Below are 16,743 nucleotides of genomic sequence, written 5' to 3'. Positions count from 1 at the left end.
TGGGGGCTGTGAACTCAGAGAAGGTCAGAGCTAGTGTCACCCACCCGGCCCTGGGAGAGATGAGTTCCTGCCACGAGCTCGCTCCGCCTGCTTCCTTGCCTTCTGAGGCCTCCTGTGTGTCTGCGAAGCCGGGTTTAAAGGGACTCCAGCATTTAGCAAACCCTCCGGACCTCGCCGGGATCGATCCAGCTCCGGGCGCTTCCTGGACAAGGACAGTTTCAGCAGATGTGGCTTTCTCTCCCTGACTTAGCGCTGGGAGGAGCCCATCTCACTGCTCAGCGAGACGCCGACACCCACAGAGTGCATCTCTGTAGGACCCCACAGAACTCCCTCCACCTCCTACACTCCATCCAAAACGCAGACGTTTTCTCAAAGGCCTTGAGCTTCCTGAATCGGTGTCAACACACCTTCTGATCCACCCGAATGAATGAGCTCAAGTGTGTTAGTGCTTCATTCTCTCATTCCCTCGCCCGTGTCACCGTTCCCACCCTTAAGAAGCTGGGCTGGAGATGGAGAGGAGCTGACGCAGGCCCAGGAACAGGAGGACGGGGCCGAGCTGCAAGCCCAGGCTGGGGGCCGCACCTCCACCACTTCTCCCCACAGGAAGAATGCCCTGAGCATCATCACACTCACACACACACACACACACACACACACACACACACACACACGGGTTTTAGAAATATAAAGGCTGCCCTCACAGCCTGAGGAGGGAGATGGTCACAGACACAGGTGAGTAAGCGCCGCCAGCCAGAGAGGACCAGGAGCTGTGGGAGAACAGAGGACGGAGTGAGCCCAACAGTCCACACTGACAATGCCTTGTTTTCTTTATCCCCACTTTAATATTTCTAACTCAAGTTAATGCAATTTTTTGCACAAAATCAAACACTGGAGTAGCATAAGCATGTCGAATACTAAAAAGTAACATCTATCCCACCTTAAATACCTTAATACAGTCATCCAGAACCTTTTCTAAGTAAGCATGCATTTAAAAGAGAAAAGGAGTTAAAACATTGTATGCTCGTGCTATTTTATTTTATTAAATACTAGAGGCCTGGTGCACAAAATTCGTGCACAGGGCGGGGGGAGGAGGGGAGTTCCTCAGCCCGGCTTGCACCCTCTCCAATGCAGGACATCCCTCTCGCAATATGGAACTGCTGGCTCTGAACCACTCACCTGCCTACTTGCCTGATCGCTCCTAACTGCTCGCCTGCCTGCCTGATCGCCCCTAACCACCTCTGCCTCGGCCCCCGCACCCAGGACCCAGGCTTGCCTCCTCTAGCTGACAGCCCGTGACCTCGGGTGGCTTCACCCAGGCCGGCCACAGGTACCTGGAACCCCTGATCACCCCCAACTGCTCCCCTGCCTGCCTGATCACCCCTAACTGCCTCTGCCTTGGCCCCCACACCCGGGATCCAGGCTTCCCTCCTCCGGCCAGCCACAGGCAACCAGGACCCGGGCTTCCCTCCCTCTGGCCGGCCGCAGGCACTCAGGACCTGGTGGGGAGGGGGGGTCTCTCAGTCTGGCCTGTCCCCTCTCACAGTCCAGGAGCCCTCAGGAGATGTCCTCTGCGGGAGGTGACCAGGCTGAGCAAGGGAAGGCACTGCCCCATCAACCCAGCCACTGCTGCTGCCTCTGGCCTCCCGCTACGGGAGGCGACCGGGTGATCAGGGGAAGGCGCCACCCCCACCACCCTGCTGCTGCTGCCACTGACAGCTTCTGCAGCAGCCTGTCCTTGGCCCTCGCAGCCACTGAGGCTTTGTCCAGGAGGACATCTGGTCTAATTAGCATATTACCCTTTTATTACTATAGATTTTTATTGATTTCAGAGAGGAAGAGAGAGGGAGAGAGAGATAGAAACATCAATGATGAGAGAGAATCATTGAGTGGCTGCCTCCTGCATGCCCCCTCCTGGGGATTGAGCACGCAACCCGGAAACGTGCCCTCACCCGGAATTGAACCCGGAACCCTTCAGTCCACAGGCCACAGAGCAAAACCAGCTAGGGCTGCTCATGCTATTTTAAATCCTGCTTTTTCCCTTACTCCTTTTCAGTCAATAAATAAGGCACAATATCTAATAACCGAATCATACATATTTCACTTTATAGCTAGTTAAAGAATCTAGTGCTGGACACATTTTCTGCTCCTCACTGTGTGCCGTATGGACTTTGATCCTGCAATTAACTTTTTTTTCCCTTTGTATTCCTTCCCTATTTTCCATCTCCACTTCCATCTTATCCCGAGGCCTTCTAATCTCGAACTGTCCTCTCCTGAGGAGCACGTTGGCTTTGCTTGCACATGGAATGTGTCTTCTTGCCATTTGAGGGTGCCAATTTCCAGGCATTTGCTCCTGGATCTTAAGGTGTAATCATCTCCAGAGGTGGGCTCTTTCAGATTCCGTTGGTCATCATTATATTCATGGTAGTTATAGTCTACTAGAGGCCCGGTGCACAAATTCGTGCATAGGTGGGGTCCCTTGGCCTGGCCAGCAATTGGGGCCGATCGGGGCCAATTGGGGATGCAAGAGGTTGGCCGGTGGGGTAGAAGGGCTGTGGGAGCACACTGACCACCAGGGGCAGCTCCTGAGTTGAGCGCCTGCCCCCTGGTGGTCAGTGTGTGTCATAGCGACTGGTCGACCAGTCGTTTGGTTGTTCGGTCGCTTAGGCTTGTGTGTGTGTGTGTGTGTGTGTGTGTGTGTGTGTGTATAGAAAAGGCTGCTGGGGACACCCTATTAGCAAATTCTGAACCATTGCTCCTAAAAGAAATAGAGTTAGATTTCTGCAAGCCTCTGGTCACATTTCCACACACTGATCAATACTGAACCTGGTTTTATGTGTGTTCCTGTTTAAAGACACCTTATTTTACACACACTGCTGCTTCACTCGCATGGAACTCATGGCTAACAGCAGCCTAGCTCGTGCCTGAAGGAAGCCTATCTAACACACACGTTTTCCCTCCGTAAGGCACATCACAGACTCTTGTGCCTCGGGGCATTAGACAGAGCCATACACGCGGGGCCACTTTAAACAGTGACATCATCAAGAAAAAGCACAAAAGTTCAGAAAATGCACCGTGCTGAAACAAGAGGGCAGAGCCTGGCCCGGCCCCCCCTCAGCTGGGGACGTGCACATCGCTGACTCAGGTTCCCAGCTGCCCTGCTCAGCCCACAGTCACTGGGAAGGGACCACGTGTCCTGTTTTGGGGGTTACGAATACAGGTTAGTGGGTAACGTGGCAAATGTGAACTCCACAAGTAATGAGGGTCAGCAGTGCCATTCTGTCTCCTTGGTTCTGCTCTATTTTCTGAGTGGGCCCTATCTGTTTTCCCTTTACTTCTCTTCAAAAGGGCAGCATCTGTAAAGTTTAATATCTGGGAAGGGACAGAGCAGCCCACCTTTGGCTCTGTCTTGCCCACTTCTGCAGGGGTACAGGCACCTGCTCAGTTCCATCGCAAGGGACAGGTTAACAGCCACTTCCAAGTGGCTGCATGGCTTATACGTGCTCACCCCAGGAGGTACCTTCCTTTATTCCCACTATCTGTCTTCTGGGATTATGAATCCGATAACCTACATGCCCAACAAGTACAGCTCTTCCTGTCTGCGGGAATGGTACCCCCCAGAATACACGCCTCTCAGAATGTACTCTTCCTGCTCTACACCCTCCCAGCACTGCACCCCATACACTCACACACTCACACATGAGCACAGACACCCTGCTGTTAGCTAGTTGTCCCCTGGGATCTATGCAGTTTGCCTGACGTAGTGGGTTGAATCGTCCAAAAATATATGCCCATGTCCTGATTCCCAGGGCCTGTGAGTGTGACCCTACGTAGAAGCAGGGTCTTTGCAGATGTGATTAAATTAAGGATCTTGATGTGAGATTATCCTGGGGTTGGGGTGAGGAGGAGACACAGAGTCACACCGAAGGGAAGGCGTGTGAAAAGGGAAGCAGAGCCTGGAGTTGTGCGTCTCTGAGCGTTGCCAGCAGCCACAGACACTAAGAGAGAGGCAAGGACCAAATCCGCCCTCAGAGCCTCCAGAAGAAGCCGACCCTGCCAACACTTTGATTTTGGGTTTCTGGCCTCCTGACTGTGGAAAAATAAATGTCTGTTGTTCTAAGCCACCAGGCTGAGTTAATCTCTCACAGCAGCCCTGGGAAACCAACACACCTAGATTCAGAAGGATGGAGGAGGTGGGGAGAAAGGAAGGAATTCTGCTCTGCCCACCTCCCGGGGCAGCAGCTGAAGGGATTTCGGGTTTTCTCACTGATATAGAAGCTGACATTCTGAGCCCAGAAGCTCGGATGGTGGGGAAGCATCATTCTGTCCTCATTCAAACATTGGCCTGAAGCAAAACCGGGTCAGAGGACACAAAGGACAGAGGGGAAAATGACAATGACAGACTAGGAGAAAACAATGGCACCACATATAACAAAGGATTGTATCCGGAATACATAAAGAACACCAACAACTAAACAAGAAGAGACAACCCAACAGAACACACACACACACACACACACACACACACACACACGAGCACGGGCGTGTGCAGTGTTCACGTTACAGAAAGGAAACCTGAATAGCCAACCTCACTAATAATCAGACATATGTACATCAAAACAGCAATGCAAATGTAAACAATACACCCACTGGACTGGCACAAGCCTACAACTCTTGATAATGTCCAGTGTTCGCTAAAATGGGGAAAGGAAAACTTCCATGTAGAGCTGTTGGGAACTGGAGACTCATCTTAGCAATCTGACAGGACCTAGAAGTGCTGGAAGTAGCCGGGCCATTCTGCAGCGTGGTGCCCATCCTGGAGAGATCTCACACAACCCCGGGAAGCACAGGCAGAGCTGCTGATGGCAGCCATGTTTACGGTAAGAAAACACTGGGGGGCAGGCTGCAGGGCCCTCAGTAGGAAATGGACAAATGAATCGTAGCTTGTTTACACAAGGTCCTGTCATATGACCCTGAAAGATGAATGAAGCAGAGCCTGATGAAGCAACATGGATCCATCTCAAAAACACAGCAAATGGCAAAATGATACATCTGGTGTGACAGCCTTTAGATAAACTCATTAACTCATAAACAACCCTCTGTGTTGTGCACAGACGCACATATGGAGTCAAAATTGAAAAATACGGAAAGATAAATCGGCTCCACTATTTGTCTCTGGGAAGAGGGGAGTTTCATGGAATGAACAGGAAAATGAGAGGTACTTCAAAGATACTGTACCAACGATGTTCTCTTATTTTAAAAAAAAAAAAAGTTAAAAGGAAGACATGGAAGAACGTATGCGAGAGAAAGTGTTCTGAGAACGCCAGAGGACAGAAACTTCCACCTTCTACTGGAAGGCGGTGGCTCTGAGGCTTTGAAAGACAAATGGGGAGGGGGCGCAGCGAGGGTACCAGCAACTGAGATCTCTGCAGCTGCTCAGAACCCGCTCCTGTGTGACTTGCCCTGGGCCCTGTGTGCCCCAGGTGCCAGGGCCCCGGAGCCCCAGGGCTGTCTTCTCCCATTCCAGCAGCACAGACCTGGATAAGAACACAGTGCACTAGCAAGAGCTTGTCATGGAACATCCAGGTGTCATCAACCAACCAGAGGTGGGGATGTCCCCACAAGAACTGCAGCTCCATTGTTTCAAAAGGCATGATTACAATGGCAGGGGTTTGCTTGACGGCCTAGAACTATCCACAGCCATCGCTCATGTCCATAAGTAGGAGGGGAATGAGGAGGCATCACTAATGAGTGAAGAGGGACTGGCTAGCTTAACAAATTGTGGGCGGATCACAAGTATTCTCGTGTTTTCATATTACACAGTGTTTTACATAAATGTTATAGGCACACTTTAACATTAAACACCCATTGCATTTTGAAGTTATTTATTACTTGTTCTTACAAGCTAATATCTTTTTAAAGTATTTTTTTGTACTCCAGAATCTTATCTGGCCACTGGGTAAAGCTAGCAATAAAACTACTGGTGCACAATGTGTTAATAGATGGTGTTTTAAGAAAGGATGACAACTTGCTGCAATGAATTGTGTTATTTCAGAGTGTCCTCATTATAATTCTTTTGTAAAAAGAAGCATCATTTTATAATAAAAATAAACTCATTCTAAAATAAAATTTTAAAAAAGGATACAAGAACAATGATGGATGCAACCACAACACTGAATTTGCAAAATCGCTACAGCAGACACTTTTGACCAGCTCTTAGTTCTTATGCAAACGTGACCCATTATAAGGTGACGGAACACTTCTGGTAATACAGAGTAACTCATTTCCAACTACTGCGGAAGTACTTTGGTCAAAACCTGTAATAACTGTTACACTTAGGTAAAAAGGAGAATTAAAGGAAAGAGAAATGGGTGTGCTGCCAGCGAAGGAATGGAATGAATGCCAAATGTTTCCCCTTGTGGGTCCTGTCTCTGCAGGTAAACGTGGTCAGTAACCTGTAAAATTCCCCTGGCCTAAGTGATCACTTGCCTTGGGCACGTGAGAATACACAGATGTCAAACACTGAGCCCCGCTAGCAACAGAGTCCGGATCTTCTGGCACTTTGGATGTGACACATCACTGACCCGAGTGATTAACCTTTTTCAGTTTTTCAATATTTTATGAAACTACTGCCAAATCCTTAAACTTTACTTCTTTTATGTCTTCCTCAACCTGGGAGAGGCCTTGAATTTTTTAAAATACATTTTCTTTTATTGATTTCAGAGAAGAAGGGATAGGGAGAAAGAGCTAGAAACATCAATGATGAGGGAGAATCATCGATCAGCTGCCCCTGCACACCCCACACTGGGGATGGAGCCCACAACCTGGGCTTGCACCCTGACCGGGAATTGAACCGTGACCTCCTGGTTCATAGGCTGACGCTCAACCACTAAGCCATGCCACCTGGGGTGAAAACTCGAATTTAAAAGTGTTCTCTAAACAATAGCAATGTTTTAGCTCTCTTAATATTTCTATATAACTCTTGTTTCTAGGGTTTCACTTTTGCAGTTTAAAAACTTAGGAATGCAAGGATGCACCCCTTTTGCTGATACAGCGGGGATAAAACGACTAGCTGCTGCAGCCTAAGTGAGAAGTGAAAAGGTCACTCACCAAGCACAGTGATTAGCCAAATACGACCTGATACAAGTTATATTTGGAAGGAGTATTGTTTAAATGACCTCTTCTAGCCTTCTTTCAGATCAGGGAAGATTAGAAAAAGAAGCCTAAAAACTCTTAACAGTGTGATTCTCAAAAGTGATTAAAAAGGAGAAGCAGCAGCAAATTGTAATTTGGTTTACTGGGTGTGATGGACATGCTATGATCGAAAATCTAAAATGGCAATTAAATGGGGGAAAACTGCATCAATCTTTCTGTAAGAGGTATAGAGACTTATTTTCTTTATTAAAGTAGCCTTATAAGAAAACATACGTATTTGTAAAAATGGTTTCCTGGGTCAAACATTGGTGAAATTAGAGCTAAATGGTAAACTACCCTTGTAAAATCTAATTATTTTGAAAGATTTATATAATGAATTCTAGATATATGACAAATAGAACTGATGGAACAAAAAAAGAAAGATAAATAGGCGGGATTGGGAGATGAGTCTGACAATAACTTCCATAGTACCTACTCCTGCTCACTCCGGTATTCTCGGCCAGTCTCATTTGCTATGTTTACTTAATAATGCCTTAGTTCTCAAATTTTAATATAGGAGTAAGGGAGTTGAACAATCTATCTTTCAAGGCATAACTACAGAGGTAGTGGCTATGTTGGCTGTGGATTATCTGATCAACATCCAGGGGCTGGAGAGCTGGAAACCCTTCTCAGGCTCCCTTGCAGCTAGGTTTTGTGTGTGATTTGGGCTTTGCCAATTAGGGTTTAATGTGAATCAGCAGGGAGACAGCCAGGGCAAAGGCAAGGTGGGGCGTGGTTCCATGGGATGAGCTATGTGGAAGGTGTGGTTCCGGAGCTGGCAGAGATGGCTCCACTACTGGGTTCTGACACTTCCTGATTGTGGCAGGCAGCAATTCCCTTGGTGGCTTGTTCTTGGGGTGCTTTGGTGACTTGAAGCTTTTTCTTCAGCCCTCCCAACAATTCTGAGAGTTATCTAAATTATTAAATGAATCCCTTTCTGCTTGAGTTAGTGGATTCTGTTATTTGTAGCTAAGACCCCTGACCATGGCAAGTTCAACGAATGTTTCTTATTATCAAGCCCATGGTCTTTGACTACATGGTTTTTCTCGTGAGCCCACAGTCCCTGTGCTAAGATTTCTTGCCACTACGATTAACCCATATTTGACAAATAAATTAACCAGTGAATAAATGAGTTTCAAGCATGTATGACACACAGCAGAAAGAAAAGTTAGGAAACATCCAAAAGATAATGTTAGGCCGGGATTTGGCAAACTTTTTAATGCAAAGGACCAGACTGTGAACATTGCTGGCTTTGCACGCCATACTGCTTTCTGTCTCAGTAACTCAACTCTGCCCTTGTGGTGTGAAAGCAGCCATGGAGAGTAGGCAAACAAGTGAGTGTGGCTGTGTCCCAATAAAACTTTATTTACAAACATAGCTGGCTGGCTGGATTTTACCCATGGACCATAGTTTGCCGAGTACCCCCCACCATACGTTAAAAGCACAAAAAACCAATCACCAAGTGACCCTAACCTGTGGGGAAGTAGGGACAAGTCAGCCATCCCCTGGCCCTCTACATCCATTCCCAGCTGAATGAGCCACAAATATAATCCAGTGTCCACATGTTTCCTCAGGACTCCTCTCCACTGCAGACTTTCTCTTTCTCTTCAAATGTATAGTCTGCAAACAATCATAACTAAGGAGATAGTGTCCATATGTCCTTCACTTTGGTTTTTTTTGGCAACAGCATAAATCACACTTACTTGAGCATTTAGGATTCTTTTCTCTCAACTGGCTGAAATATACAGAATTTCCGTTTCAGCCTTTATAATTAAAATACAATTAAAATGCATATGGAAACTTAAACTGATACAGACATTAGCATTTATACTATGAAATGTCTTCATAAACTGTAACATATGGTAATAATAACTGAACAGATTTGGCACTTATCAGGATAACTTCTGCACCAGAACCATAAAATTTGGACAATGTCAGAAATACAAAATGTACTACAATTTCACCTAACGTCCCCAGTGTAAATAAGTGTGATGGTGGAGTCACATGGGCCTTGGTCCAAATTCCTTCTCTTCCTTCATCTACAGGAGTGACTGAGAGCACATCACCTCTCTTCCTGAGCCTTGATTTCCTCAGCTTTATTGAAGTGTGTGGTTGGTGTGACAAGTGAGATAACCTGCATAGATCCCAGTAAACGCCTGAAAAAGGGTCAGTGCTGTGATGATGATGACAGAACAAAGTATGTTTTGAAATGTCAGCAACTAGGTGGCAAATTAGTGATCAGAACCAAGCCCACAGCATTTCGGAAATTCAGCTCTGAGTTAACTGTGAGGCAGGTCTCCATCTTCCCAATTCTACCATCTATCTATATATATAAAAGGCTAATATGCAAAGTGTCCCCTCGGGAGTTTGACCAGGAGAACGGGAGTTCAATCACTCACTATGATGTGCACTGACCACCAGGGGGCAGTGCGGAATGAAGGAAGGCCCCGGCCAGCAGCCGGAAGCCCTGATTGGCTCTGATCACTGGCCAGGCCTAGGGACCCTACCGATGCACCAGGCCAGGAGTTTGATCAGTCGCTATGATGTGAGCTGGTCACCAGGGGGCAGTGCGGAACATGGTGGGCGACCAGCGGCAGTGTCATGGTGGTTCATGGTCAGTGAGGGAAGGAGGAGTCAGAGAGGTGGGGAGGCTGGAAACCTGATTGGCCCTAATCGCCAGCCAGGCCTAGGGACCCTACCCATGCACAAATTTTGTGCACCGGCCCTCTAGTCCTTCTGTAATAGCTCACGCAAAACTTCTGTCTCCAGGATACAAAATGCAAATGGAAAGACAAATCCTTAGTACCAAGAGTCAGGTCCTAACTCTGCCCCACTCACCTACACAGCAGGTAGAAAGTCCCACCTCTGCAATGAAGCACCTGTGGGATCACAGACACGCCACTTCACCTCTCTGGGCCAGGAGGTGTGGCCCATTCAGCGCTTCTCATGTGAATCACCTGGAGAGTCTTGTTAAAATGCAGGTTCTGATTCAGTGGGTCTGAGGGGGGGCCCCAATAATTTGCCTTGCTAACAAGTTCCCAGGGGTGCTGAGGCATCCTAAGGCCACACTTTGGGAACCACTGATCTAGAAAGCCTCTTGTCCCCCACCCCCAGACTAGCCTCTTGTCCCCCACACCCCTAGTGTGCTTTGATCAGAACACTAGGAAATGTCTACTCATCATTCATTCATTCATTTCTTTTTCCTTCTCTTCAGCCCTCTCTGCTTTTTCTCTGTGTGGCCTCCTTTCCTCTCCCGCCCATGGGGTGGGGAAGGGGATCCCCACAGTTCCTGAAGACCCAGAGACAGGTCGGCTGTTCTCCATCAACAGCATGGAGGAAGGGGTTGGGGGGAGAGAAAGAGAAAGTATAGAAGGAGAGAGGCAGGGAGGAAGGAAGGGGGAGAGAGAACCAAAAAACAAAACAAAACCAAAAAAACCTTTTAGGGGCAAACTCTGTTTCTCCTTAGCCTGGAGCCCTTGCCCCACCCCTCTCTCCGTGCAGAAGGCAGGGGTAATATTGAGGAACTCCCACGTCTCCATAGATTTATAACAAAACTATCAGAGCAGGAAAAATTATTCTGGGTGAATGCCACCTACATCCACCTGCCGACTGAGAACATTCTTTCCTCGGCCCAAAAATGTTCTTAAGCCTTTCCGGGCTCCAGATCCTCCAGCGGAGGCCCAGAGAGGCGGCGCTGGCTGCCTGCAAGACAAGTCTGGGTGCGGCTGGGGAGAGCGAGAGCCGACTTCCGAGGCCCCGGCAGACAGAGTGGCCTGAGCTGACCAGCCAGAGGCGGGCCCAGAAGTCCAGGTGTCAGGAGGAGCCTTTTCTGGGAACCCTGTCCCTGCTGGTAAAAGAGTTCACACGGTGCCTCCCACTCCCAAGTGGACACTCAGAACAAAGCACCTGGCCGCAGAGCTGCCCGGGGTTCTGTCCCAGGCGGGAAGCCTGAGCTCTGCCCCCCACGGGCCCCGGGGCCAGGGTGCCTTCCCGGGACCCACATGGCCAGCAGGGCCTCTCCTGCCACAGTAGCCCTGGCGACAAGTCCCCCACCCTTGCCCCACTTGGAGGCACTGACTGTGATCAGGGCCTGGCCCTGCAGTGCAGAGGAATGTGACCCTGACTGAAATGCCCCGTGGGCAGCGGGCCCTGGCTGGCACATCAGGACTGTGGTTCCAACCTCTCGCTCCACAGAACAGTCCCACATGGGAATTCCTGCCCATCCACAGGCCAAATGCCTCCTGAAGCCTCCTGTCTCCAGGACCTGCCGGGAATGCTGCTCTGAGCTCAGAAACCAGCCAGACCGGGGTGCTGGGCCAGCGAGACAGGAGTTCATTCCGGCTGGCGCGAGCACCCTCAAAATGTGCCAGTTCCAGCATGCCAGCCTGCTCACCTGATGATTCTGACCCCACTGTTACCTCCAAGGTCGCATGGGGCCTCTCCACCCATCGGGACGTTTTCAGAGCCCCTCTCGCCAAGCTCCCGCCCTGCGCTCAGCAGCGGCACTGCCTGCCAGAGCGTCTTCTCACTGGCCCCTCGTCAGAGCTGGCATTGTGCTGCCAATAATTATTTATAACCATTTACTTTTGTATTTTGGTAAAATATACACGACAGAATCTACCATGTTAACCATTTTTTAATGTTACAACTGAGGGGCATTAAGTACATTCACATTGTTGTGCAACCATCACCACCATGTCATCCCCAGAACTTTCTCATCTTCCCAAACGGAAACTTCATACCCATTAAACACTGACCTCCCTGTTCCTCCCGCCCCGCGCCCCCCGCCCCAGCCCCGAATGGCCACCACTCTACTAATCTCTCTCTCTCTGAATTGGACTCCTCTATGAACCGCACATAAGTGGAATCACACAGTATTTATCCTCTTGTGTCTGGCTTATTTCACTTAAGCATAATGTCTTTAAGGCTCCTCCATGAATAGCATGTGTCAGAATTTCCTTCCTTTTTAAGGCTGGATGATATCCCACTGCATGCATGCATGTGTATATATTAGTGTGTGCGTGTTTCCATTCATCTGTCAATGGACACTTGGGTTGTTTCCACCTTTTGGCTAATGTGGATAATGCTGCTACGAACATGGGTGCACAAATATCTACTCAAGTCCCTGCTTTCAATTCTTTTGGATATATACCCTGTCAATGACTTTTTAATGTGTTCTTGACACATACTATTGGTCAGAAAATTGCTCAGGTAGGTGTACTCTCCATGGAAAATTCCGTGTAACAGCACCCAGATCAAGAGCCACTTCCCCCAGAGGGCCCTTCATGTCACCACCACCCCAGACAGCCACTACCCTCCATCCAACCAGGGAAAGCGATACCCTGTCTTCTAACAGCATGCGTTCGCTTAGTCTGCCTGTCTCTACACTTTACATAAGTGGGACCACATAGTACGTGTCTGGCTTCTTTTACTCAGCATCACGTTTGTGAGGCGCAGGTAGCTGTGGGTAATTCACACTCATTCCTGTACGTGTGAGCATCACACTGGATGGTGCTCACATTTTGTTCTTCTATTTTATGGTGGATGGGTATTTATGACTAGAGTCCAGGTTGGGACTCTGACAGACAGTGTTTCTATGTCTCTTGGTAGCATAGGTACACATTTTTTATGGGTACTCATCTGGCAGTAGAAACTGCTGGGTCATATGTGTACACGTATCCACTTTAGTAGAAAAAGCCAAACAATTTTCCAAAATAATTGGACCTCTTTACATCCTGCCAGCAGAGTATTTAGCCAATACTTGATATTCTCTTTTTCATTTTAACCATTTGGGCGGATACGTAGTGAGTGCCTGGTGGCTTTAAATTTGCACTTCCCTGATGACTAAGGAAGTTGGGCATCTTGTCATGTCTATTACTTTCTCTTACGTTTGAGGGACAGCTCACAACCCTCCCAATAAGAAGACACAGCAGGGTTCTCAATGCCTCACAAGGCCGTCTCCAGGCCTCCCAGGCGGCCAGGTCTCATGATAAAGTCCAGGTAAGTTCTCCGCGCACCTGGCCAGGTCGCTGTCACGGGTCCTGGCCTGGATTCGACACGACTGGCCTGCTCCTCAAGCACTGTTTGCTCAGATCAGTGTCCCAAGGGCCAGGCCTTTTGCCAAGAGAGCCAGATGTCACTGGGTCGGCATGTGTAAAAGCAACAAATAACAAGTGTGCAATTCTTCGGAACAACAAACCACAAATATGGAGAATTCCGCAATCAGTACAGGAACTAGGAGTAACCCATGTCTGGTCTTGCTCAAGAATCATGCCAATCAAGTCCCTGAGCTAGGCTTGATCTGCTGGTCTACCCGAAGTCAATCTGACTCCATCTAGCAAGTATTTACTGAGGCCCTGCTATGCGCCAAGCACTGAGTCAGAGACACGGAAGATGGTCCCAGCTCTCAAAGAGCATATGGTCTACAACAGCGGTTCTCACCCTGTGGGTCGCAACCCCTTTGGGGGTCGCCTAAATACATCCTGCATGTCAGATATTTACATGACGATTCATAACAGTAGCAAAATGACAGTTATGAAGTAGCAACGAAAATAATGTTATGGTTGGGGGTCACCACAACACGAGGAACTGTATTAAAGGGTCGCGGCATTAGGAAGGTTGAGAACCACTGGTCTACAAGAGCGTGGCTGTTAGGAAAAATGTGATACACGTTGCAAGCAAGACATGAACATAATGTAAGCAGGACATGATGAGTTGAGTGGAGAAAAAAAAAATGTCTGCTTATAGAGAACCAAGAAGGCTTCATGGAGGAAGAGAAGTTTGAGGTGGGCTGGGAGCAATGGATAGGGTATCTCAACAACTGGAAACTGGCAGGAAAGGCCCTGCAGGTGGGGAACAGCATGAGCTACAACAGGTTGAGGAAGTGGAAGTTAAATGGCTAGAGAAAGTTTCAGTTTGGCAGGAGAAATGACAAAGGCAAAAACCTTTGAAGAAAGATACCGACACGTCATAAAAGTTAACCTTTGGATTAAAAAAACACACCCACCCACAACCATAATTAAATGGCAAATGCCGCAACGGAAAAATATTATTTGCATCATAAGGTAGACAAAGGGAGTTGTTTACATGAATTCTAGAAATCCATAGCCATTAAAATGATGATGTAGAGCTATTTACTGGCCAGTTCAGATATCTATGACATATTGCTGAGCAGAAAATGCCGTCCCTAAAAGGCAGAGGGTAAAATGTATGCACAATTACATACAGCGCGGAGTCTTGAAGGACTGTCATCAAAACATAAGTGGTGATTTTTCTCAGTCAAAAAGGATTACTCAATAACTTTTTCTTATGTTTTCTACATCGTTTAATATTTGAAAAATAACAGATATTAAATTGAGAAAAAAGCAATTCAACCTTTACAAATATGCTATGTGATCATTACTTTACCTAATACACACGCAAAACATTTTTAATAATAACTATTGTGGGCAAGAGTCTGAAGAATTTTCATATATTTTTGGTGGAAACACGATTGCTTTAATCTTTTTGGAAAGCAAATTTAAATAGAAAATATGCTTATCCTTTGACGCAGAAATTTTCACCTGTAGGGACTTATTATAAATAAATTACGAATTTATACAAATCTACATCTAGGATGTTCCTTATAGAATGTTGTAATAGATGAATAGATAGGGAGGCAGGGAGAGGGGGTGGGGAGGAGGGAGTAAGTAGATGAGGAGCAGAAAATCAGCAAAGGAGAGCAAAGACTTATATTTACACAGATGTTCACTGTAGCTGTTTTTGTTACAGCAAAAGACTGGAAAAACCTAAATATACTGAGGCCTGTATAAATAATGTTGCCTGCATTCGTATGTGCTGGTTTAGAAAGACTGCAACACTATATTATGTGAAAAAAGCACTTAATTGTATGAATAGTGTGATTCTGTTTGTGTAAAAAAATACAAAGATATATATTCATATATGTCCTGGTATATGCATTGAACATATCTGGAAGGATACAAAACGTTGCCTTTCTCAAAGTGGGCAAGGATTTGGTGTGAGAGGGAGATACTGTTTATTATAATGTTTGGATTATTTTTGCTTTTGAATTTTTACTTTTGTAATGCTTAAAATGCTTTCCACACTCAATTAAAACAATGATTTTTTTAAAAAAGAAAGAAAGAAGGGGGAGAGGAATAACTTTTGGAAGTAGATCCAGTGATAGCAGAAATAACTGATAACAGCTTTCGAACAAGAGAAAAGATACAAGGAAAGTTTCAGTAGGTCACTAATCCAAGAGAAAGAGAATGGAAATGTGAGAAAAATAGCAGTTTGGGGCCCATAGCCAAATAGATATGTAACACCCATTTATCCCTGGCAATATTACTGTATTATAAAATGATGTTTGATTATGTGTTAACAATGCTTCTGAAACATCAAGATAAAATTAGCTTAACATTCTTTAAGCAGAGACATTTGAACCACTGGAGACATTGCCACTTAACTCAGAATTAAGACAAAGGTGCCTCCTGTCATTCTTATTGTTTAAAGTTGTTCTGGATGGTATAGCCAATGCAATAAGACAAGAAAAGAGAATGAACGACAGAAAGCATTGAAAAGAAACAGACAGAAGATGCTAGGGGGATGCTATAACGGACTACCATAAAACCCAGGAAGACTGCCCCTCAGTTCAAAAAGCAGGACGATTACTAAATAAATGGATGAGAAATTGCCCTGGTCAGTTTTTCTCAGTGGTTTGAGCATCAGCCCTGGGACTGAAGGGTCGAAGGGTCGATCCCGGTCAAGAGTACATACCTCGGTTACAGGCTCAACCCCTAGCCCTGGTCGGGTGTGTGCAGGAGGCAACCAATCAATGTGTCTCTCACATCAGTGTTTTTCTCTCTCTTTCTCACCTTCTCCCTCTCCCTCCCACCCTTTCTGAAAAAATCAATGGGAGAAAAAAATCCTCAGGTAAGGTTTAACAAAATCCTATATAATAAAACCCTAATATGCAAATCGACCGAACTGCAGAATGGCCGGTCGCTCTGATGTGCACTGACCACCAGGGGGCAGATGCTCATTGCAGGAGCTGCCCCTGGTGGTCAGTGCGCTCCCACAGGAGAGCACCACTCAGCCAGAAGCCAGGCTCATGGTTGGCGAGCACCGCGGCGGTGGTGGGAGCCTCTCCCGCCTCCATGGCAGGCAGATATCCCCGAGGGTCCCAGAATGAGAGAGGGCACAGGCTGGGCTGAGGCCCCCGTCCCCCCACCCCCCTAGTGCAACAAATGTTGTGCACTGGGCCTCTTGTAATAATAATAACATACATGAAAGTCCATTTCTTTATATATACCAACAGCAAACAACTAGGAAATATACTGGGGAAAGATAGCATTCATCTGGACTGCAAACAATTCAAAATGTCCAGGTGTCAACTTAAGAAATGTACAGGGACCTACCTATATAAGAAAACCATATGAACCTATGATGGGCATACTGAAGTCCCAGCGGAGCAGATCCAATGCTATAAGGATTCCCATTCCCTCAACATTCACCTACAGATTTAATGCAATTTCAATGAGAATCACAGAGGAA

At 47.0% G+C, this 16,743-nt stretch overlaps 1 protein-coding gene and 1 pseudogene across 1 annotated transcript in view; one reads left to right on the top strand and one right to left on the bottom strand.

The window, feature by feature from the left end:
* NTN1 (netrin 1) overlaps nt 1-4,870 on the bottom strand; it is a 106,413-nt gene extending 101,543 nt beyond the window's left edge. Inside the window, exon 1 of the mRNA XM_006761721.1 lies at nt 4,829-4,870. Within this exon, the coding sequence (XP_006761784.1) occupies nt 4,829-4,870 (42 nt within the window). The remainder of the gene's footprint in view (nt 1-4,828) is intronic.
* A 700-nt stretch (nt 4,871-5,570) lies between these two features.
* LOC102756197 lies at nt 5,571-6,217 on the top strand (annotated as a pseudogene).
* The last annotated feature ends 10,526 nt before the right edge of the window (nt 6,218-16,743 follow it).

Source organism: Myotis davidii, unplaced genomic scaffold, assembly GCF_000327345.1.
Source record: "Myotis davidii unplaced genomic scaffold, ASM32734v1 scaffold37, whole genome shotgun sequence".
NCBI lineage: Eukaryota > Metazoa > Chordata > Mammalia > Chiroptera > Vespertilionidae > Myotis > Myotis davidii.
Note: the sequence above shows the minus strand (reverse complement) of the source record. Positions and strands in the feature narration are given on the sequence as shown.